The 24125-nt window shown below is 37.0% G+C and overlaps 1 protein-coding gene across 3 annotated transcripts in view; it reads right to left on the reverse strand.

Annotated features, from left to right (window-relative positions):
* Positions 1-24125, reverse strand: part of LOC106867229 (polyprenal reductase) — a 94787-nt gene that overhangs the window by 59287 nt on the left and 11375 nt on the right. For all 3 annotated transcript variants that reach the window (XM_089361596.1, XM_089361598.1, XM_089361597.1), the window contains exon 3: positions 5642-5842. In XM_089361596.1, coding sequence (XP_089217722.1) covers positions 5642-5842 — 201 coding nt within the window. The remainder of the gene's footprint in view (positions 1-5641; positions 5843-24125) is intronic.

The raw sequence follows: 24125 nt of genomic DNA on the forward strand, positions 1-24125 counted from the left end.
GGATCGCCACTAGCAATCATCCATGCTCACAACAGAAGATTTAATTCTTTCTTCTCCCACTTTGGTGCCATCTTCGTTTTTTAAGCCCAGAAGGGGAGTAGAGGATAGAGAGGAAGTGGAAGATAGCGGGAGGTAGAAAAGAAGAAACACAGAGTGGGGAATAGGGAAAGAGAGGAAGATATGAAGGAAAGAGAGAGAGGGAGATATGAAGGAAAGAGAGAGGGTGATATGAGGAAGAGAGGGAGTGTGGGGTGTTAGAGAGACAGAGGGAGGTAGAGGAAGGGGAGAGAAGGAGAGATAGAGTGAGGAGAGGAGGGGAAGAGAAAGAGAGACAGAGTGAAGGAGAGGGGGGAAAAGAAAGAAAGACAGAGGGAGGGAGAGGATGGGAAGAGAAAAACAGACAGACTGAGGGAGAGACAGGAAAGGATGAAGGATGTGAGAGAAAGGGAGAAACGGAGTGAGAAGAGGAGGAAAATGAGAAGTATATTAGGGAGAGGGTGAGGTGAAGATACAATATTCCTGCATATCTCACGTCTATTTTCATTCCCCCACTTCACTCTCTATTTCATATCTTATCTACAATAACTATTGCTTAACCATTTTCTCACACCATCTCCAATGACGGGATATATAAAATATCCCGGGAACAGCTGTAAGACCTATTTATAAATGTTTTGAAATCTTTACAGCCTTGGATTTTTATTTCATTCTGTTAATTTTTTTATATATACACGTGCTGACATGACCTACGTTGGACTCCTCATTCTCATAATCACCGAAGTTGGAGCTTAACTACAGTCTGTCCATAGCACTTACTCAGCATTACCTGACACCTTTGGGTATTCTTGACACCATTACCTCTCATAACCTAAAGATATATATATACAAGAATAAGGGCAGGGAATCGTCAATTAATAATAGAATTAATAATTAACAATTTTGCCAAGTAGTTCAGTATGAAAAAACCTTTATCGGTAAAACCATTTATCATCATAAATATACAGGGATTAGCATTGAGTTGCTTCTCCAATATACTGAAAATTTAGAAATAGCAGTCAAAGAACTACTGATTCTAAACTACAAATTTTTCTCTAAACGGATGGCGATATTTATGGCACACATAGAACAAAAACCGGAGGGAAAAGCGTAAACAAAACAAGTCTTTAGTTAATTGGATACGAATCGTTTCATGGTTAAGCGAATGAAAATTTCACTATTCCAATCTTCAGCCCAAATATTCTGATAAATTTGAAAGTGTCTCTAAAAAAATTCACGGTAATCTTTGGCCATGCGACACCAAAAATCAACGATAAGAAAGGCACTTACGAATTCATCGGCTAGTGAGTTCAGGCATCTCACCTCAAAGAAATCTATTCCATGTGCGTCACAAATAGTCCCGTATGAAAAGAAGTCCTGTGTGGAGGGATTACGGTTTAACCATCTAACTTAGAGATATCAAATATAAAATATACAAGAATAAGGGCAGGGAATCGTCAATTAATAATAGAATTAATAATTAACAATTTTGCCAAGTAGTTCAGTATGAAAAAACCTTTATTGGGCTGAAGATTGGAATAGTGAAATTTTCATTCGCTTAACCATGAAACGATTTGTATCCAATTAACTAAAGACTTGTTTTGTTTACGCTTTTCCCTCCGGTTTTTGTTCTATGTGTGCCATAAATATCGCCATCCGTTTAGAGAAAAATTTGTAGTTTAGAATCAGTAGTTCTTTGACTGCTATTTCTAAATTTTCAGTATGTTGGAGAAGCAACTCAATGCTAATCCCTGTATATTTATGATATATATATATATATATATATATATATATATATATATATATAGTCCTCAGTCAAATCGTCCAACCCCTAGCATGGAAGGCGGACGTTAAACGATGATGATGATGATGATGATGATATAAATATATATATATATATATATATATATATATATATATATATTTATTTATTTATTTATGGGTTTCAGCCAAGTGGCTGCGGTCATGCTGGTGCACCACCGTGATTTTCCGTCTTTATGCTGTGCTCTCTTCACGTTCCTTGCATGGCTCTTCAGTACCTCCAGGCCCTGTGTATGCCAGTTGGGAGGTGTATATATATGTATGTGTATGAGTATATGTATATATGTGAGTGTGTGTGTTTTAGTATAGACGTGTTAATATGTTTATATATTTGTGTGTATGTATATATGTTTAAATATTTATTTTTATATGTATTTATATATGTGTATCTGTATATATCTTACTCTTATTATTAATTTATTATATATTAGAATTTAAAATTCATTAATGTTTTATAAAATAGCTGTGGCTTTTTTATGTTATTAGTTATATAAACTTTAAATCTTTCATTCATTTTTTAAGTAGTATTCTTTCATTCATGTTTTCGTATTCTATTCTCTATTTTAACGTAGTATTTTCGCGCGACCTCTTGCTTAAAATGCTATAGGTATTAGTTAACGTCTTAGCTTTAGTTTGAATTATGGAAAAATATGGATAAGTACTGTTTTTACTTTGCTAAACCTTTTTCTAATATTTGAAAATAATATGTATTCTTGGTTTTTATATTATTCATTTGATTTTTTAAAAGATTATTTTTAATTGATAACTTATTTAACACTAAATTATTTAGAAGTTAGTGTATCATTTCACCATAATATAACACTTCGATTTGAATAGTTTTGGTATATTTTCGATTATTTTTGATTAATATTTGATTAATAATTAGTCTTTATTGTTTATAATATCAAAGGTTTATTTATTAAAACTTAGTATATATAAAGTTTAATCTTTTATTCTTAATAATTTTTTTCATTCTTAAATTTTTCATTCATAATTTTTTCATTCATATTTTTATTTTTATTTCTACGTTTGTAGAAATACGTATTCTTGTATTTTTCTATTATTCAATTGATTTTTAATGATAATTAAATAAACGTTTTTAGTTTTAAATAGTATAGCTTTAACTATTATACCGGTTGAATATGTACTAATTTTATCTTTATTATTATTTTAACCTTAAACTTCGTTTAAATTGTATTTAAAACGATAATAATTTATGTAAGCTGGTTTTTGTATATAAAATACATGTTAGCATATATTATAATGGATGTAGGGATGATTATGGAATGTTTATTATTTTGATATTTTTAATAATTTTTCTATCTTTATCATCAAAATCATCATCATCGTCGTTTAACATCCGCTTTCCATGCTAGCATGGGTTGGACGATTTGACTGAGGACTGGTGCAACCGGATGGCTACACCAGGCTCCAATCTAATTTGGCAGAGTTTCTACAGCTGGATGCCCTTCCTAATGCCAACCACTCAGAGAGTGTAGTGGGTGCTTTTACGTGTCACCCGCACGAAAATGGCCACGCTCGAAATGGTGTCTTTTATGTGCCACCCACACAAGAGCCAGTCCAGGGGCACTGGCAACGATCTCACTTGGCTTGCCGGGTCTTCTCATGCACAGCACATTTCCAAAGGTCTCGGTCAGTAGTCATCGCCTCGGTGAGGCCCAATGTTCGAAGGTCTTGCCTCACCACCTCAGCCCAGGTCTTCCTGGGCCTACCTCTTCCACGGGTTCCCTCAACTGTTAGGGAGTGGCACTTTTTCACGCAGCTATCCTCATTCATTCTCACCACATGTCCAAACCAGCGCAATCGTCTCTCTTGCACACCACTACTGACGCTTCTTATGTTCAGCTTTTCTCTCAAGATACTTACACTCTGATGGGTATGCACATTTACATTACACATCCAGCGGAGCATACTGGCTTCATTCCTTGCGAGCTTACGCATGTCCTCAGCAGTCACAGCCCATGTTTCACTGCCATGTAGCATGGCTGTTCGTACACATGCATCATACAGTCTGCCTTTTACCCTGAGTGAGAGTCCCTTTGTCGCCAGCAGAGGTAAGAGCTCTCTAAACTTGGCCCAGGCTATTCTTATTCTAGCAGTTACACTTTCAGCGCACCCACCCCCACTACTAACTTGGTCACGCAGATAGCGGAAGCTATCAACTACCTCTAGTTTTTCTCCCTGGAATGAGATAGAAGTTGTTTCCTGTTTGTTTACAGTGTTTATTGCACCTGAACATCTGCCACATACAAAGACTAACTTTGTAGTTAATCTGCCTTTGATATTGCTGCACCTCTTATGTGTCCATAGCTTGCACCGGGTACATCTTATAGAGTTACTACCTACTCCTTTACTGCATACTGAGCAGGGCCATCTACCTGAAGGAGTTTGTGTTTTATCTACCTTCCTACTTATTAGGATTTTGGTTTTAGCTAGGTTGACTCTAAGGCCCTTCGATTCTAGTCCTTGCTTCCACACCTTAAACTTCTCCTCTAGTTCTGATAGTGACTGCACAATTAGTGCAAGGTCATCAGCATAGAGGAGCTCCCAGGGGCAACCTGTCTTGAATTCCTCTGTGATCGCCTGGAGGACTATGATAAATAGGAGGGGGTTGAGGACGGAACCTTGGTGGACCCCTACCTCTACCCGGAATTCATTACTGTACTCATTTCCAACCTTCACCTTACTGACAGCATCTCTGTACATGGCTCGCAAAGTATCTTATATAAATTCATTTGGTACTCATTGTTGGTTGATATATATATTTATTTATTATAATTATTGTTCTATTTACGACCTGACGATTAACTATATTTTTTAATAGAATTTATTTTCGATAATTTTAATTGATTTTAATCGATTTAAATTTCCTTTCTATTTGAAAATTAGTTATGAAACACGTGTAGTCATTTTACTATCTTAATCTTATGATATTTACTTTGTTTTATATTATACTCATTTATTGTGCTTTTAATTATTATTTTTCTACATGTGATAGTGGATTTTCATTGATGAGTTCTTGAAACTTGGTTCTTTTCCCTAAAACTATATATTTTTATATATATTATAATCTATAAAGCTTAATTTAATTTTTATTTTTTTATAAATTGATTTTAATTGAGTTTTTACCCGTAATTTTGGATTTTGTCCCTAATATGATTATATATATATATTTATCATCATCATCATCATATATATATATTTATATATATATATATAAAGATATACATTATATATATATATATATATATATATATATATAAAGATATACATTATATATATATATATATATATATATATATATATATATGTATATCTTTTATATATATATATATATATATATATATGGAGAGAGGGGGGATTACTTTTGTTCATGAATGACCATGGGATTGCGCCTAGAAGCCGAGACACAAGTCCAGGCAAGGTTGTTTATGGAAGACCAGCAGTTACCCATGTATTCCAGCCCCCCCTCTCCATGCCACTGATGTTACCCAAGAGAAAGTCAAAAGCCAATAAAGCTTGGCACCAGTGATGTCACAATTCATTTCTACAGCTGAGTGGACTGGGGCAAAATGAAAGAAAGTGTCTTGCTGAAGGTCACAACACACAACCTAGTCCAAGAATTGAACTCACTACCTCATGGTTGTGAATCTAACACTCTAATCACTGACCCATGTACCTTTTACCCTTACCCTGTGTGTGTATGTGTGTGTGTGGTGTATGTTTTACAAATTAAGACAATGAAATGTAAGAAAAACTTAACTTGTATTGTTGCAAATGACAACTGATTCCACTGTTGGGATAGCAGATAATGAGAAGTAGTGAATAAAGCCTGTAATATAATGAAGTATAGAAATAGTTGCTGAGGAATAGATGCTGACACTTCTACTCTCAATATAGCGTCTACAGGTGTGCACAGTAATGCAAGACAATACTAGAACTGTTGTAAAGTTGTCAATCGGCCCTACAAAGATAAAAATAATGCATAAGTACAATAGAACTCAATGTATGAAAAAATAATGCAAAAGAATAACATGCAGGCTGTAAATTGACAGATTTATTAGTTTGTATCTTTGCACTCTGAGTTCAAATCCTACCAAAGTCAACTTTGCTTTTCATTTTTAAATAGTTGATAAATAAAGTAGATAAATAGAATTGTTAGAGCATTAAATGAGATACAATATGCTATCTGTTCCAACTCTTTGTTCAAATTTCATCTCCTATCATCAGCCTACTCATAGTGGAAGCAAATCCTTTGGGATCTGGCTAATTGTAATAGACTTCCAATGTCAGATGAAGCGATACATGATTATGCAAAGATGCAAATGCGGATCCTATGCGGATCCTGCAATAGAAGCAGAATAATTGCTAAGACAAAATAAAATTCACAAGATTATGGACCACGTCTTTAGTACAACTCAACTACTAACCTAATTTTAGGTGATCAGATGCACCCCCATCATGCTCTAGAAAATAATATAAATCAGGATGGTTTCCACAACATTTCATGTAGACTATATTTACAGGATAATGAGTCTCAACCTTCCCCTGTAAACATATCAACTGAAGGTAGTTTTCTAAGCATTATGAGCAACATATATGCCCACTAGAATAATGAACACTGGGACATACCTTCACAAAATATAAAATAGCCATGGCAAAAGTGGTTTCATTTTGTTTTATTTACGTAGATAAAATTATCTACAGAGACATTAAGATAAATGCTAATATATGGATGGAAACATCACAATACAAAATTAATAAAAACTACAGGAAAATAACCAAGACAGTAGAACAGGAAAATAACTAAGAGAGTAGAACAGGAAAATAACCAAAACAGTAGAACAGAAGAGAGAAAAACCTGATAATACATTCCTTTTTCAACTGTACTTGAGAGTAACTGTTTATATTATGACAGAAACTGCTGCATTATGCTCACAGATAGACAAATCTAGTGACTGAAACATTTTTTTTACAGATGATCAAACTAATAAAAATCATACATTCTTCAATAAACTAGGATTATATGTCTTATATGCAAGACTGCAGGTTTTGCAATAAAGACAGATTGATTATTAAATAAATACTTCAGTTGATTGGCTACAAATCAAGTTACAAATTTACTCCAAATAGAGTTGAAAGGGCTAGCGACTAGTACTAAAACTTCAACTGCCCTGTCCACTTAATTTAGAATTAGCAGCCAAATTTGCCTTGAAGCGATTCCCACTATCTTGATAAGGAGAAAACTTTTTAAAATTTCAGAATACAGTAAACTGCAAGTATGCCTATTTACTTGCAACTCTCAGCACTAACAAGAACTTGTTGCCTGCACACAGCACTACAATGACAAAACAAAACTAAAACAAAAGTACTTCGCACAAAATACACAACCATCAAAGTAACTAATGTACACCATGTAATACAAAACGTTGAACATACAAACAGTTTAAAAATTACTTTTATATAGAATTAAAAACTTCATGCTGTGAACATTGCTATGATGCAAGAAATAATGCTACAAACCCAACATAGAATCCCTTTAAATCATAGATGACATTCAGATAAACTGGAGCTCCCATTACACAAATAAAATAATACATAGGTACTACAACATTCAGTACATGATTATAAAGAGAGCATGAAAGTACAATAGAAATAGAAGCATTCAAAATGAAAACCAACACTACCATCCTACCAGGAAACATAATCTTACTAATTATTTTAATACTCTCCCAAACACTAATACTGAGAGACTTCAATACATGCAACACCTCCTGGCACAAAATCAACACAGGCAAGAGACAAGAAGTATCACATCTAAAGTCCTTTTATATCCTAAATGACCAACACACCTTCATATCTCAACAAACTTAAGTCAAGCAAATAAGGAAATTTCTACATAGTTGTTTCACCTGCAAGAAATAGCTGCCAATTCCCCCATAAAATCATATCCTACAATTTTGAAAGCAGAATGGACACATTGGATAATGTTATCTGAGATATACAAAACATAGTATAGTCATGAGTAGACACCTTTGATTATAGATTTGCTCATTCACATACCAAGTATCATGACCAAATGGCAAACAATATCCCACCTTTTCTCTAATCACCTGCCAATCATTATCACCAAATACTCATCAATGAATAAAACATTTTAAATACTTCAAAAAAATTCAGTTGAATCACTTATACCAAGAAACAATATTCAGGTTTTTGGAATTCCTCTACTCCAAAATCAGCAACACAGATTCTGCAGTACATACATTTAACAAAATAATTGGAAAAGCATCCAAGATATATAATCCACAAAAAGACAAAATGACGATACTAATAACAAAGTTAAAACAACCAATCTAACAGAACTAGAAATAACCTCAAAACACATCAAAACATACCAAAAAGGAAATTAAACAAATTAGATTAATAAACATTTGTATTCATTATAAACTAGAAATGAAGTTGTAAAACACTACTGAAAGTAATTAGCAGGATGAAGAACACTCTCAGCAGACTACATGTTACAAGTGGCATAGCCACATTTCAACAGTAATCAATCTTCTTTATCAAAAGACTTCCTCAAATAGTCACCAAGAACACATGTATAAAATGTGAAAATGAATTTCGTGCTTAGAGTATGACCTCAACACTTTATTCCATTCATCATCATCATCATCATCGTCGTTTAACGTCTGCTTTCTATGCTATCATGGGTTGGACGATTTGACTGAGGACTGGTGAAACCAGAAGGCTACACCAGGCTCCAATCTGATTTGGCAGAGTTTCTACAACTGGATGCCCTTCCTAACGCCAACCACTCAGAGAGTGTAGTGAGTGCTTTTATGTACCACCAGCACGAAGGCCAGTCAGGCGGTACTGGCAACAGCCACGCTCAAAATGGTGTATTTTATGTGCCACCTGCACAAGAGCCAGTCCAGGGGCACTGGCAACGGTGTCGCTCGAAAGTCCTTACACATGCCACGGGCACAAGTGCCAGAAAGGCGTCGCTGGGCACAGATGCCATCACAATTTCGCTTTCGCTTGCCCCAATAAGTCTTCGCAAGCTGAGTTTCGTATCCAATGTGGGAGACGATGTTGGCAATGGGTACCAGTCGTCCAATTTAACTCGATTTCGATTTCACTTGCCTCAACAGGTCTTCGCAAGTGGAGTTTAGTGTCCAATGAAGGAAGGAAGGTACGCATAAGTGGACTGGCTGAGGCCTTAGATTTAGGTCTCACTTGGCTTGCCAGGTCTTCTCACGCACAGCATATTTCCAATTGGCAGAGTTTCTACAGCTGGATGCCCTTCCTAACGCCAACCACTCAGAGAGTGTAGTGGGTGCTTTTACTTGCCACCGGCACGAAGGCCAGTCAGGCGGTACTGGCAACGGCCACACTCAAAATGGTGTATTTTATGTGCCACCAGCACAAGAGCCAGTCCAGGGGCACTGGCAACGGTGTCGCTCGAAAGTCCTTACACATGCCACGGGCACAAGTGCCAGAAAGGCGTCACTGGGCACAGATGCCATCACAATTTCACTTTCGCTTGCCCCAATAAGTCTTCGCAAGCTGAGTTTCGTATCCAATGTGGGAGACGATGTTGGCATGGGTACCAGTCGTCCAATTTAACTCGATTTCGATTTCACTTGCCTCAACAGGTCTTCGCAAGTGGAGTTTAGTGTCCAATGAAGGAAGGAAGGTACGCATAAGTGGACTGGCTGGGCCTTAGATTTAGGTCTCACTTGGCTTGCCGGGTCTTCTCGCGCATAGCATATTTCCAATTGGCAGAGTTTCTACAGCTGGATGCCCTTCCTAACGCCAACCACTCAGAGAGTGTAGTGGGTGCTTTTACTTGCCACCGGCACGAAGGCCAGTCAGGCAGTACTGGCAACGGCCACACTCAAAATGGTGTATTTTATGTGCCACCCGCACAAGAGCCAGTCCAGGGGCATTGGCAACAATCTCTCTCGAAAGTCCTTACACATGCTGCGGGCACAAGTGCCAGAAAGGCGACGCTGGGAACAGGTGCCTTCACGATTTCGCTTTCCCCACTAAGTCTTCGCAAGCTGAGTTTCGTGTCCAATGAGGGAGACGACGTTGGCATGGGTGCCAGTCATCGAATTTAACTCGATTTCGATTTCACTTGCCTCAACAGGTCTTCGCAAGTGGAATTTAGTGTCCAATTTACTCGATTTCGATTTCACTTGAGACGACATTGGCATGGGTGCCAGTTGTCGAATTTAACTCGATTTTGATTTCACTTGCCTCAACAGGTCTTCGCAAGTGGAGTTTAGTGTCCAATGAAAGAAGGTACGCATAAGTGGACTGGCTGAGGCCTTAGATTTAGGTCTCACTTGGCTTGCCGGGTCTTCTCATGCACAGCATTGGCAGAGTTTCTACAGCTGGATGCCCTTCCTAATGCCAACCACTCAAAGAGTGTAGTGGGTGCTTTTACGTGCCATCGGCATGAAGGCCAGTCAGGCGGTACTGGCAACGGCCACACTCAAAATGGTGTATTTTATGTGCCACCCGCACAAGAGCCAGTCCAGGGGCACTGGCAACAATCTCGCTCGAAAGTCCTTACACATGCCATGGGCACAAGTGTCAGAAAGGCGACGCTGGGCACAGGTGCCATCAAGACTTTGATTTCGCTTGCCCCAATAAGTCTTCACAAGCTGAGTTTCGTGTCCAATGAAGGAGACGACGTTGGCATGTGTGCCAGTCATCGAATTTAACTCGATTTCGATTTCACTTGCCTCAACAGGTCTTCGCAAGTAAAGTTTAGTGTCCAATTTAACTCGATTACGATTTCACTTGCCTCAACAGGTCTTCGCAAGTGGAGTTTAGTGTCCAATTTAACTCGATTTCGATTTCACTTGCCTCAACAGGTCTTCGCAAGTGGAGTTTAGTGTCCTATGAAGGAAGGTACACATAAGTGGACTGGCTGAGGCCTTAGATTTAGGTCTCACTTGGCTTGCCGGGTCTTCTCACACACAGCATATTTCCAAAGGTCTCGGTCAGAAGTCATCGCCTCGGTGAGGCCCAATGTTCGAAGGTCGTGCCTCACCACTTCATTCCAGGTCTTCCTGGGCCTACCTCTTCCACAGGTTCCCTCAACTGCTAAGGTGTGGCACTTTTTCACACAGCTATCCTCATCCATTCTTGCTACATGACCATACCAGCGCAATCGTCTCTCTTGCACACCACAACTGATGCTTCGTAAGTTCAACTTTTCTCTCAAGGTACTGATACTCTGTCTAGTATGCACACTGACATTATACATCCATCGGAGCATACTGGCTTCATTCCTTGCGAGCCTACGCATGTCCTCAGCAGTCACGGCCCATGTTTCACTGCCATGAAGCATGGCTGTTCGTACACATGCGTCATACAATCTGCCTTTTACTCTGAGCGAGAGACCCTTTGTCGCCAGCAGAGGTAAGAGCTCTCTGAACTTGGCCCAGGCTATTCTTATTCTAGCAGCTACGCTTTCAGCGCACCCACCCCCACTACTAATTTGGTCACCAAGATAGCGGAAGCTATCAACCACTTCTAGTTTTTCTCCCTGGAATATGGCAGAAGTTGTTTTCTGCACATTCACAGTCTTTATAGCTCCTGAACATCTGCTACAAACGAAAACTAACTTCCTAGTTAACCTTCCTTTGATATTGCTGCACCTCTTATGTGTCCATAGCTTGGACTGGGTGCATCTTATAGAGTTACTACTCACGCCTTTTCTACAGTTCGAGCAGGGCCATCTACCCGAAGGGATATGTGTTTTGTCTGCCTTCTTACTTATTAGGACTTTGGTTTTAGCTTGCTTCCACACCTGAAACTTCTCCTCTAGTTCTGATAGTGACTCAGCAATTAGTGCAAGGTCATCAGCATAGAGGAGCTCCCAGGGGCATCCTGTCTTGAATTCCTAGGACTATGATAAATAGGAGGGCACTGAGGACAGAACCTTGGTGGACCCCTACCTCCATCCGGAATTCTTCACTGTACTCATTGCCAACCCTCACCTTACTGACAGCGTCTCTGTACATGGCTCGCACAGCTCTCACTAACCATTCTTCTATCCCTAGTTTCCTCATTGACCACCAGATGAGAGATAAGGGGGACCCTGTCGAAGGCTTCCTCCATGTCAACGAAAGCTAGGTACAGAGGTTTATCCTTGGCTAGGTATTTCTCCTGAAGCTGTGTTACCAGCAATATAGCATCAGTGGTGCTTTTCCCAGGCACAAACCCAAACTGCATCTCATCTAAACTGACTCGCTCCCTAAGTAGTTGAGCTATGACCCTCTCCGTGACTTTCATTACCTGATATAGAAGCTTGATACCTCTGTAATTATTTGTATCTAAAGCGTCACTTTTACCTTTATAGCAGTTGACTATGGTGCTGCTACACCAGTCATTGTGTATGACTCCTTCGTGTATCAACTGGTTAACAATATGGGTGACTAGGCTATAGCCGACATTGCCAGATATTTTGAGCATCTCTGCAGTGATTCCTGATGGGCCGGGGGCCTTCCCTGTCTTCATACTCTTAATTGCTTTATCTACCATGGTACTGTCAACTCGGATAGCTGGTCCCTCTGTTGGATCGACAATCAGCAGACTCTCTTTCTCCCATTCATTCTCTTCATTGAGCAATCTTTCGTAGTGGCGTCTCCAAACCACTTTCTTTGCAACCTCATTTAGTGCAAGCATACTATCATCCATGCGAACACATTTCTCTCCCACGACATCACGATTCTCTCTCACACACTGTCTTGTAACACGAAATACCTCATATATCAGAAATATAGCAGAAGATTGCAAGGGCCTGACAAAATCACAAAAATAGACATAAAATACTTAGGATCTGAAGAAATTATTGCACTCACTAGCATCATCAACTACCCATCAACACTATTAAATTTGCTCTGAAAATTGAGTAAATGTAACTAAAGTAACATCACACACACACACACACTCATCACTTCCTGTGAACAATCCTCTCACTACTCTTCAAACAATTCTAGTAAGATTCATTCTTGACAATACTAAACAATGCATTCCTTTCCTAACAACATAGCTTCAGAACACTATGTTCATCCACCACACTAATCAAAAACCCCATACAAAGAATGAATAAATGAAATAATGAAGGAAGGGAGAGAGGGAGGAAAGAAAAAGAAAGAAAGAAAGATAAACAAAAAATACACTATTAAACTATGATTCATACCTACTAAAAACAGCACAAAATGCTAGTTGGAAAACCATCTACTTTCACATCACCAAATTTTATAAAATTACTAGCTTAAAAACCACCCTATCGAGCAGCTTTTAAGCTAGCTCCTATGGAGGGTTCTTCATTGGGCCTTGGGCCCAACAATGACACTTCATGCATTGAGTACATGTGAAATTTTATTAAACTTGATCAATATTTTTCAAGCAATGAACGATTTTTATCAAAACAATGATATAATTTGTCAACTTGGAACTTATTGCAAAGATGTATGATAAACAACATTTTTTGTCTTCCCATTTGGGAGTCAGTACAATTTTTTCTTTATCTAACCTTATTTTTTCTCTCTCTCTCTTTCTGTTGATTGTTTTCAACTATCATCACCAGTACCACCATGACTACCATACACACCATTCAGACTTCTGACGCCATCACCATCAATACCTTTGACTTCACCGCCTTCCCCTCCACCACCATCACCACTGTCTTTCACACTTACTATCACCGTCATCCCTAACCGCCTCAGCTACCATCACCATCGCCTCCTCCTCTATCACAATTACAGCTCATACTATTACTATCATCCCATTACCATCACAACCGTCAATCTACTACTGCCCTCACCATCTCTATGCCTACTATTACTCTCACCCCAACATGAGGTATAGTATTAGGTTGTCAAGAAAGCACTTGTGGAATTTTAAAGTTTGGTTTTAAATTATGTATTTTCAAATTAATTTTTGTTAAATTACTTTGACTTTATATATCATTTTAAAGCCCGTTTTTCGCTCTATCTAACCGTGTTACTCTTCTGCTTTTTGAATAATTAGGCCATTTTTTTCCGGAACGTTGAATACAACATGAACAAAAAGCAAATTTCCACAATTTTCTTATTTGAGTTCAAGCTAGGCCAGAAACCTGCTGAAACAGCTCACGATATCAATGATGTGTTTAGCCCAAGAACCACTAATGAATATTCAGCAAAATGATGGTTCAAGAAATTTCGTAGCTGTGATGAGAGTCTTGAAGATGATAAGCATAGTGGTCAGCCATCGGATGTTGACAATGATCAACTAAGAGCCTTAGTGGAAGCCAATCCATGCACAACTGTTCGAGACCTTGCTTCTGAATTAGACATAATGTAGACGACAATTTCCAACCACTTGTAAAAGATTGGAAAAACAAAAATACTTGAGAAATGGGTGCCGCACGAATTGAACGACAACCAAAAAAAAAACGTTGTTTTGAAGTGCCGTCTTCCCTTCTTTTACACAACAAGAATGACCCGTTTCTTGACAGGATTGTGACTTGCAATGAAAAGTGGATTCTTTACAACCGGCGATGCTCAGCTCAGTGGTTGGATGCCGACGAAGCTCCACGGCACTTCCCAAAGCCAAAGTTGCACCAAAAGAAGGTCACGGTGACTGGTGGTCTGCGGCCGGTCTCATCCATCACAGCTTTTTGGATCCAGGTGAAACCATTACGGCGAAGTACTGTCAGCAAATGGATGAAATGCATAAGAAACTCTGACAACAACAGCCAGCATTGGTCAATAGAAAAGGACCAATTCTTCTCCATGACAATGCTTGGCCGCACGTCGCACAACTGACCCTACAGAAGTTGAACAAATTGGGCTACGAAACTCTGTCTCATCTGCCATACTCACCAGACTTCTCGCCTACAGACTACCACTTTTTCAAGCATCTCGACAACTTCCTGTGTGAAAAATGCTTCAAAAACCAAGACGATGCCAAACATGCCTTCAACGACTTCATCGCCACCAGAACGTAGGATTTTTAAGCTACTGGCATAAATAAACTTATTTCGGGTTGGCAAAAGTGTGTTGATTCTGATGGTGTTTATTTCAATTAATAAAGTTCTGTTTGAGCTGAGATATGTGCATCTGAATTTAAAGGTTAAAAACCGCAAGAACTTTCTTGACAACCTAATAGAAGTGTCATTGAACAGTGAGAAAGGAGGTCAAAGTGTGACACACTGACACACAGAAATTTGTTTTGGCATTTATTATTATAGAAGAATAAGTTCAAGCATAGCAAAGGTTACTCAACAACTACATGAGTTTGTGGTGCAATGCAACTGTACATCTTGGGCAATTGTCTTCTACAGCCTGAGGCTGTAGTAGAAGATTACCCAAAATCTCGTAAGTGAAATTTGACAGAAAGACATTGTGCATAAAACTAACATATATGTATATGTTAATTTGTGTGTGTGAGTGTGTGAACTAATGTAAAATTTAGTTGTTCAATAAGTAAAATCAATAAATAAGTTTTATCCTTGAAAATAAGTATAGAGGCAATATATGGTGGTTACAACATGGTTGCGGTGTAAGTGATTTACAGTAACAGATTTAGGATATGAAATTTCTAAAATGGATTTCTTCTTTCCATACAGCCTTATATAGCACAGCAGTCATACATGATTACAAGTGATGGCCAGAGTATATATATACAAGAGGAAGTAAAAAATCATCTGCAATTACACCAAAACTTTCTTTGAGTTGGTCACACTGCTTTTAGCAATTATGTGCTAAAACATGGTACTCTTTTAGTTACATAATCAAAGTTTGATTCTGATCGCTCCAGTTTTATTTCTTGTCTTACAGAGTAAACATAGCTACTCTGCTGGCAGTGTGCACCAAGCAGATCAATGATCCAATTTCTCTGGTCTGAAAGTGTGTCAGTGACTGAAATTCATTTAAGGCTTTCAGTACAATATGGAGACAGTGCACTTCTGCAAAGAAGTGTGTTTGGGTGGATTGAAAAGTTTTAAAATGGTCAAACAAGCATGAACCAAGAAGAGAGAGCAGGATACCCATCAACCTCCACCACTGATGTGAAGATTCAACAAGCTTGTGAGACTGTTCTGGTGAACCAATAAGTGACCATCGATGAGATGCCATGTTCTCTGTAAATTAGTTATGGTTTTACATATGAAATTATCCACAATAAACTTCTGTAAAGTCTGTGCGGTGACAAGAGAGCTTACCGAAGTGCATATATGCAATCATGTGGAGATCTGTTAACACTTACTTGAACACAATGACGAATGTGAAGCTGTTTTGGAGAAAGTAGTCAGAGGAAATCAGATCTGGGTTCATCACTGAGCCAGAATCCAAATGGCAGACAATAGAGTGGAAATACCCAGAGTCGCCAGTGAAAGAGGAACTCAAGACACAACCTTCCACAGAAAAAGTAAGGCTAATTGCTTTCAGAGATGCAAAAGGGCCTATACTGGAACATTACCTGAAAAAAGGATCTACAGTAACCAGTGTAGGCTACAGGGAAATGCTGACCAACAAACTGAAACCAGCACTTTGCACCAAACACCAAGGTCTATTATCAAAGCAAGCGTTATTGTTACACAACAATGTATGGAATAAGCTTGTGAACCACTGGAAAAAGTACATCAGAAAGCAAGGAGAATATGTAGAAAAATTATGTTATTGTTCAACCCCTGCTTTTTTAATAAATTACAGAAACAGAAGTGCATATAATTTTTGATGTACTCTCACATATATTTTACATACAACTTGTTCTGCAAAGATCACAAACACTTCAACACCTTCCAACATCACCATTTCAGAGATGCCAAATAGCATCAACACTATCAGGTATTGTCCAGATTATTTGCACAGTATCTCCCTCTTTATCCAGCTATATCTACTCCAACCATACAACTGAGAATTTGTTCTTTGCACTCAGCTTGGGCTTTCTCTAACAATCATCTGCCATGCCCATGATAAAACATATTCTGCTTCCCTCTGCAGATCACTATTTTACAGTCCTTCCAGATTCTGATTCCAAGCAGATAAGACATTAAATCTAGCCACAAACCCATGACATAAGTCCATACTGCTGAGAAAACTGATGAAATGATGTAGTTTCAGTATTTATTCCACCCAGTTTAAACAGGCACTTTATGCACATGCATATCTGTGTGGTTGAGAAGCTTGCTGCACAATCACCAACCATGTTCACCAACCAAGGTTCATTGTGGTACACTGGGCAGGTATCCTCCATCATAGTCCCAGGCTGATCAAAGCCTGGTGAGAGTATTTGGTAGACAGAATGTACTGGGTTCTTTTTACATGCTACCAGCACTATTGAAGCTGCCATACAACTCAAGGCAGGAACATTTTATGCTAGATGGAGGGAGAGTGAAAGTATGAAGAAGAGAGAAACAGAGCAGGTTCTTGTAGAGAAGTTACATGCCTACTCCCATTTAGAAGACTAAGTGAGAATAATTAATAGGAGCTTCAGAGAGATAAATAATGGTGGTAAGGTTTCCAGGTGGCTTCTCAAGGTATGAAGTGAGTAGAAGTGAGAAGGAACAGAGGAACCAGGGGTGTGGGAGTTTGCAAGAGAGCATGTAGGAACAAGAGATGAAAAATGGGAGAGAAGATGAAAAATGGGTAGATTGAAGGTGAATGTTGGGAGTAATGGAAAAGGGGTGGGGAATGACAGATGATGCATGAGTTGGGAAAGATAAAGTAATGCAGAAAAGAGCAGCAAAATAGTGAAGATGATACAGTTGGCAGGGGAAGGCAAGAGAGAAATAACATGTGGTTGGGTAGGTTGCAAGAAAAGGGAGGGGGCTCAGGCAGGCATAGTACACGAGGAGAAATAATTTGGTGGTTCAACTGGAGAGGGTATGATCAATATAACATGAGGGTGGTGAGAACAATATTAGCAGATTAAGAATGGCTAACATGTGAAATGGTTCCAGGTAGCAAGAAAAAGATAAAATGGTATCAAGAGAGAGCTAGTGTGTAGAGGTGATATGAAAAAGAGATTGGGCAAGTTGTCCCTTTGTGCATATATATAATTGATGAAAGAAACAGAAGATAGGTTTAGCACTAGTCTTTATTCAGTACAACAATTGTTTCAACCCATCCTGCAACTGTCCATTATGAGTAGGATTTTGTGCATCTAATAGTGTTGCATCAATCTGTGCAGTTTGTGTCACATCAGGTACATGCATAAAGAAGTCCTGCTAGATATACTAAGATGTCCTAGGCATGTTGTTTGTGACTGCTGTATTTTGGTTAATACTAGTGCTAGATCTATCTTCTGTTTCTTTCATCACTTATTATTATCTCAACTAAAACCATGGAATTAATTCCTCACGTAGATCTAGTGGATATACACCCCAACTGTGGATGACTCCAGGTAGCCAAAACTGTGAACATGCTTTACTCAACACACTAATTGACATATACCCATTAGTCTCAAATATTACACATACACATATATAAACACACACACATATATAAACACACACACACACATCTATATATATATACATATACATACACATACACACACACACACAGCAAGACACCTGTTTCTGCATCTCTGTCTGTGTCATACTCTAACCTTTCATCATCTGACACAAGATCCCCTCCTCCAATGCCCTTGCCCCTCTCAAAATTCCTTGTCTTGCAAAGTTACTTGGTGACCCTGCCAGTGCTGGTGCCACATAAAAAGCATCCAGTCTACATTGTGAAGTGGTTGGCATTAGGAAGGGCATCCAGCTGTAAAAATCATGCCAAAACTGACCTTGCCTGTGTTAGTGCTACATAAAAAGCACTGAGACTACTCTGTGAAATGGTTGGTGTTAGGAAGGGCATCCAGCTGTAAAAACCCTGTCAAAACAGACACAGTAGTCTTCTGGCTGGCTTGCTCCTGTAAACTGTTCTACTCATGCATGCACAAAAAGTCAGACATTAAAGGTTATTGCAGTACGCACGTTTCATGCTACTCCATTTATTTAAGTAATGCGAGCATTACATTAAATGCAAAATGCAGAGCAATCCTCAGCTGTACAAGGATATAGAAAATTTACTGAAAATTTTCTTTTCAGTAGAATGGACATATTTACTGTTGTGACAACACTTAAAATCTAAGTGAGAAAGAAGAATCCATAAAAACCATCTCGACATAGCCAAGGCTAGCAGGCTCGTAATTAATTCTAGGTAGAATTCTAACTGTCTCTGATTTTGTTTCTTACCTAGTGATTTAAAGTGTAAGGAGGCAATCAACCTTTCACTTATAAGGAAAAGGAAGGTGTAAGCATTATACATGGATATGGTTGTAAAGATTCCTCCGGTCGTAGTGGCAACACAATTTTGGGTTGAGGTTTTTTTTTACTACTGTAGGGGAAATTTAACATTAAGCATCTAGGTCAACAGGGCTTTTTCTTTCGTCTGAATAATGTATCAGTATTTGTTTACATATACTAAGTATGGAAAACTTATAGATATCAATATTAGCTTAATTATTATGTTAATAATAAAGATGTAATTAGTTCATACAAAAACCCTGAAGTAGTGTCAATTTGGAATTTAAAAACTATAGATAAGGTGTGAAGTTTAAGAATTTTATATATATTGGACTAAAGAAACTATTTTGAATTATTTTAAAATCTAAAATTTAAGCTAATATATCTAATATTATTTGAAAGACACATAAGAGGTAAAATTTATTTTTATTTTTAAAATGTAAAGAATTAATATAGGATTTACATAGTTTATAATAATGGGTTTATCAAGGTTTAAGGAACTAATAAAAAGAATGGTATGAATTAACAAAGAATTCAATAATAATCCAAGAATCTAATAGAGAACATGATAATTATGTACTAGTTTTGTTATACTATCTTATATAGTCAAGAACTTGTTTTAAAACTAACATGGGCTTATTACAGAATATTAATGGAACAAGGATTAGATCTATTTAAGTCAAACTATAGAATAACTATAACACTACCACTACAAGCCCTGAAATAATGGAATAATAAGGATCCTATTAGAGTCAGGCATTAAATAAAATAAAATATAAAATTTTTCAAGGTTTGAGAACTAATTAAAAACAATAAGAACTTATAAAACCTCCCATTCTTATAAGCCACATAGGGTAAAAATAATTAAGATACATACTAAGAACTAACAGCAGTAGCATAAGTAGTGTGAAAAAAATATACCATCCATGGATAAAGTTAAAATCTTAGTTATCACAAGAAGATTGTATGTTAAGGTGAGAGATCAGAAATGTTATAAAGGTTCAAGAGATCAGAAATATATGTTATAAAGGTTCAAGATGAACATGGTAGATGTTGAAATACCACATCTTTATAATTTTAACTACTTTTTAAAAAATTTAAAAGTGCGAGTAGAGCAGTGTACACACAATACTCTAAGATCTAATCTATTATTAATTAGATTAGGATTATTTCTAAGTTTAAAAATTTCATATGTTTCCATAGAACATAATTCACATCCATATCTACTATTTCTATAAGGTTGGGCTTTTTTTATAATTTCCCATTTAAGGCTAAAACTAATACCATTATCATTTAACTCCCAAATTTTATTTGCTAATGACGTACTATTTGCCTTATGTTTTAGTCTAAAAGAAGATCTGTGGTTATATATTCACTGTTTCAGATTAATGCTAGATCCTATGTAAATATAATTCTCAGTTATCGTACTTATTATGCATTTGTAAACTTCATTGTGGGTGCAACATCTGCCTAATAACGGAAATGTCAAGATGGTTTTTATAGATTCTTCTTTCCCACTTAGATTTTAAATGTTGTCACAACAGTAAATATGTCCATTCTGCTGATAAGAAAATTTTCAGTACGTTGTCTATATCCTTGTGCAGCTGAGGTTTGCTCTGCATTTTGCATTTAATGTAATGGTCGCATTACTTAAATAAATGGAGTAGCATAAAACGTGCGTAATGCAATAACCTTTAAAATCAGTGTTGCTTTATTTGATTTTTGATCACCTTGTTTTTGGAATTGTTTGGATAATACCATACTATATTCTGGTGCCTAAACATAAGTACCACATTCAAGTGGCTGTGTGGTAAGTAGCTTGCTTACCAATCACATGGTTCTGGGTTCATTCCCACTGCATGGCACCTTGGGCAAGTGTCTCCTACTATAGCCTCGGGCCGACCAAAGGCTTGTGAGTGGATTTGGTAGACAGAAACTGAAAGAAGCCCGTCGTATATATATATATGCATATATATATATATATATATATGTGTGTGTGTGTGTGTTTGTCCCCCTAGCATTGCTTGACAACCGATGCTGGTATGTTTATGTCCCCGTCACTTAGCGATTCGGCAAAAGAGACCGATAGAATAAGTACTAGGCTTACAAAGAATAAGTCCTGGGGTCAATTTGCTCGACTAAAGGTGGTGCTCCAGCATGGCCGCAGTCAAGTGACTGAAACAAGTATAAGAGTAAAAGAGTAAGAGTATATATATATATAAATTTAAATAATAAGGGTGAAAAAATTGAATATTAATTTGATTAATATCAATTTAAAACCAGTGGCCAAGGAAATTGAAAGATCTGAAGATTCAGAAAAATTATATTACATATTATATCATATGTATGTAATATATATATATATATATATATATATATATATATATATATATAATCAATTTTTTTTCTCCGTGTTTTTCTCCTTGTCTCCGTATTCTTTCTGTTGAAGAGCGTAGCTCGAAACGTCAAAGACTTTCCGTATTCCCGAGCGTCATACTAATATATACTTTTGTTATTTACACCACCTGTCCTCGTCTGTTGTTATTTTTTGTATATTCTCCCATATATATATATATATATATATATATATAGGAGTAGTAACAGAGAGAGAGGAATTTCGAGTATCCCCACGTGGTAAATTGTAATATATATAAGAAATTTAAAAAAAAGGGAAAATACACACACTTTACATAGTTTTAATATAATTTTTAATATAATGACCGGTTTCGCTTTCGCTATTCATAATATTAAGGTTTACTTATTTGAACATGTATTTTCTTAAGAAGAAATTTTTGACCATATTGTGTGTGATGATATTTACAAGTGAAAGGCTTCACAAGTAGAAGAATAAGGGGAGGTACTTGGTTATCGTTATTATTGTTGTGCCAAGGGAGATAACTGTTCAGCTTTTGGTAAGAGGAGGGGAATATATATGTGTACACACACACCAAAAAAAAGGTGATGCAATCATGAATTGAAATATGTAAAAAGATAAAAGTATTTATGCGTGCATATTAAGACATGTTCTGTATTTTTCAATGAAAAAAGTTTCTTTATTTAAACGTTCTTGTGGAGAGATTGTGTCTTTGCACTAGTAGAAGGGAAATACTGTGAAATTTGGTTTGATGTTATCTGCACATATGTTCACTGAGAGGGATTTGCCTGTACTGCTGAAAACGGATTTGCTCTTTATATAGAGTGGTTCTCCTTCTCAAGGTCATACTCGTTTATCCAATATAGCTATGTCTGCAACACAAGCAGGTTATTACATAAATTAGGTTCTCAGAGGCACAAGTGAAGCTAGTATTAATTGTGAACCTCTGTCCTTGTTTGAAAAGGAAATCCGAGCCTTCAGGGCAGGTTCCACAGTTTGAGCATCCACATTTTTTAACTGTTTGTTTCATGGTTTTTTTTTTTGTAGAGCTTCGCATTTGTTAGTAATCTCTTTAGCGATTTGTGTTGCTTTTTGCATTTGATGAGTTTGTGCGTTTTCAGGATGTCGTTCATTTTGGGATCTCTAGTTAGTAAAGGAAGATCTTGCACAATAGTGTTGAATGCCTCACTGTTTCTGGGGTTGTGTGTTGATATAAATAGTAATGTTTTGAGATAAGTTGTGGTGTTATGTTTTGTTATTCTTAGTGTTTTTATGTCTAATTTTTTGGCACGTTTAAGTCCCTCGTCTACAAGTGAGGGTGGATATTGTCTTTCAGTAAGCGTTGTTTTGAGGTCTTGAAGGCGAAGGTCCTGAGTTGTTCTATCGGACACTATTGTGCAAATCCTTTTTGCTAAATTGAAAGGGATATTCATTTTGATGTGTTTCGGGTGGCATGAGCTAAAGAGGAGATATTGTTTAAAATCAGTTGGTTTATAATAGATATCAGTTATGATTTGATTGTTGACTTTTTTTATCATGATGTTTAAAAATGGAGCTGTTCTTTGTTATATTCCATTGTGAATTGAATGTTACTATTTATATCATTTACTGTTGATTTGAAATCCAAAAGTTTGTCGATGTTCTCCTTCCAAATCATAAAACAGTCATCCAGATATCTTTATCGTTTCCAATTTTCTCTTATGTAAAGGTAAAATGGGTAACCATATTTCTGAAGTGATACTTCATATAAGGTGAATTCAAAATAACCCATTATTAGGTTCGCAAGAACAGGGGCTGCTTTCGTTCCCATCACAATTCCGCATTTCTGACGATAGTATGTGTCATCAAATAGAAAATAATTGTTCTGAAGTATAAATTTTAAAGATTCAATAATAAAGATCTGATTTATGCGTCCCGGGAGTACTTCAGGGTACTGTTCCAGTCAGAATTTAATTGCTTTTATTCCATAATCATGTGGGATGTTGGTATAAAGATTGATAACATCAAGGGTAAAGAATATTGCCTCTTCATTAATTACTTTTGGTAGGTGTTCTAGCATGTCTAAATCGTCTCTAATGACACTTTTGATGTATTTCAGCAAGGGTTTCAGTAGGATGCTCTTGTGTATTTTAGGAAGGCTGTAAAAAAGACTGGGTTTGCATTTGAAGTTCGTAATGTAGTCTGTTTCTTTTTCTCTCGGGCCTTTTCCATGTAGAAGAATTATGGATGCAAGATTTTTCATTGTTTTTTGTTGTTTATAGTTTATAACTTTTTCATAGAAGGCTTTGTTTTCTAGTATGGATAATACTAGGTTTTTATAGTGTTCTGTGTCCATCAAAACTACAACTAAATTTGAGTTAATTTCTTTCAATTCTTTTAATATGTCTTCGTTGGTAATTTTATCCAGTGAGTTTGTAGTAGGTTTTGGTGGCATTTTCTGTTCCCGTGTGGTAAATAGTAGTAATATATATAAGAAATTTTTAAAAAAAGGGAAAATACACACACTTTACATAGTTTTAATATATCGACCGCTTTCACTTTCGCTACTCATGATATTATGGTTTA

Source organism: Octopus bimaculoides, chromosome 13, assembly GCF_046866305.1.
Source record: "Octopus bimaculoides isolate indiv1 chromosome 13, ASM4686630v1, whole genome shotgun sequence".
Lineage (NCBI taxonomy): Eukaryota > Metazoa > Mollusca > Cephalopoda > Octopoda > Octopodidae > Octopus > Octopus bimaculoides.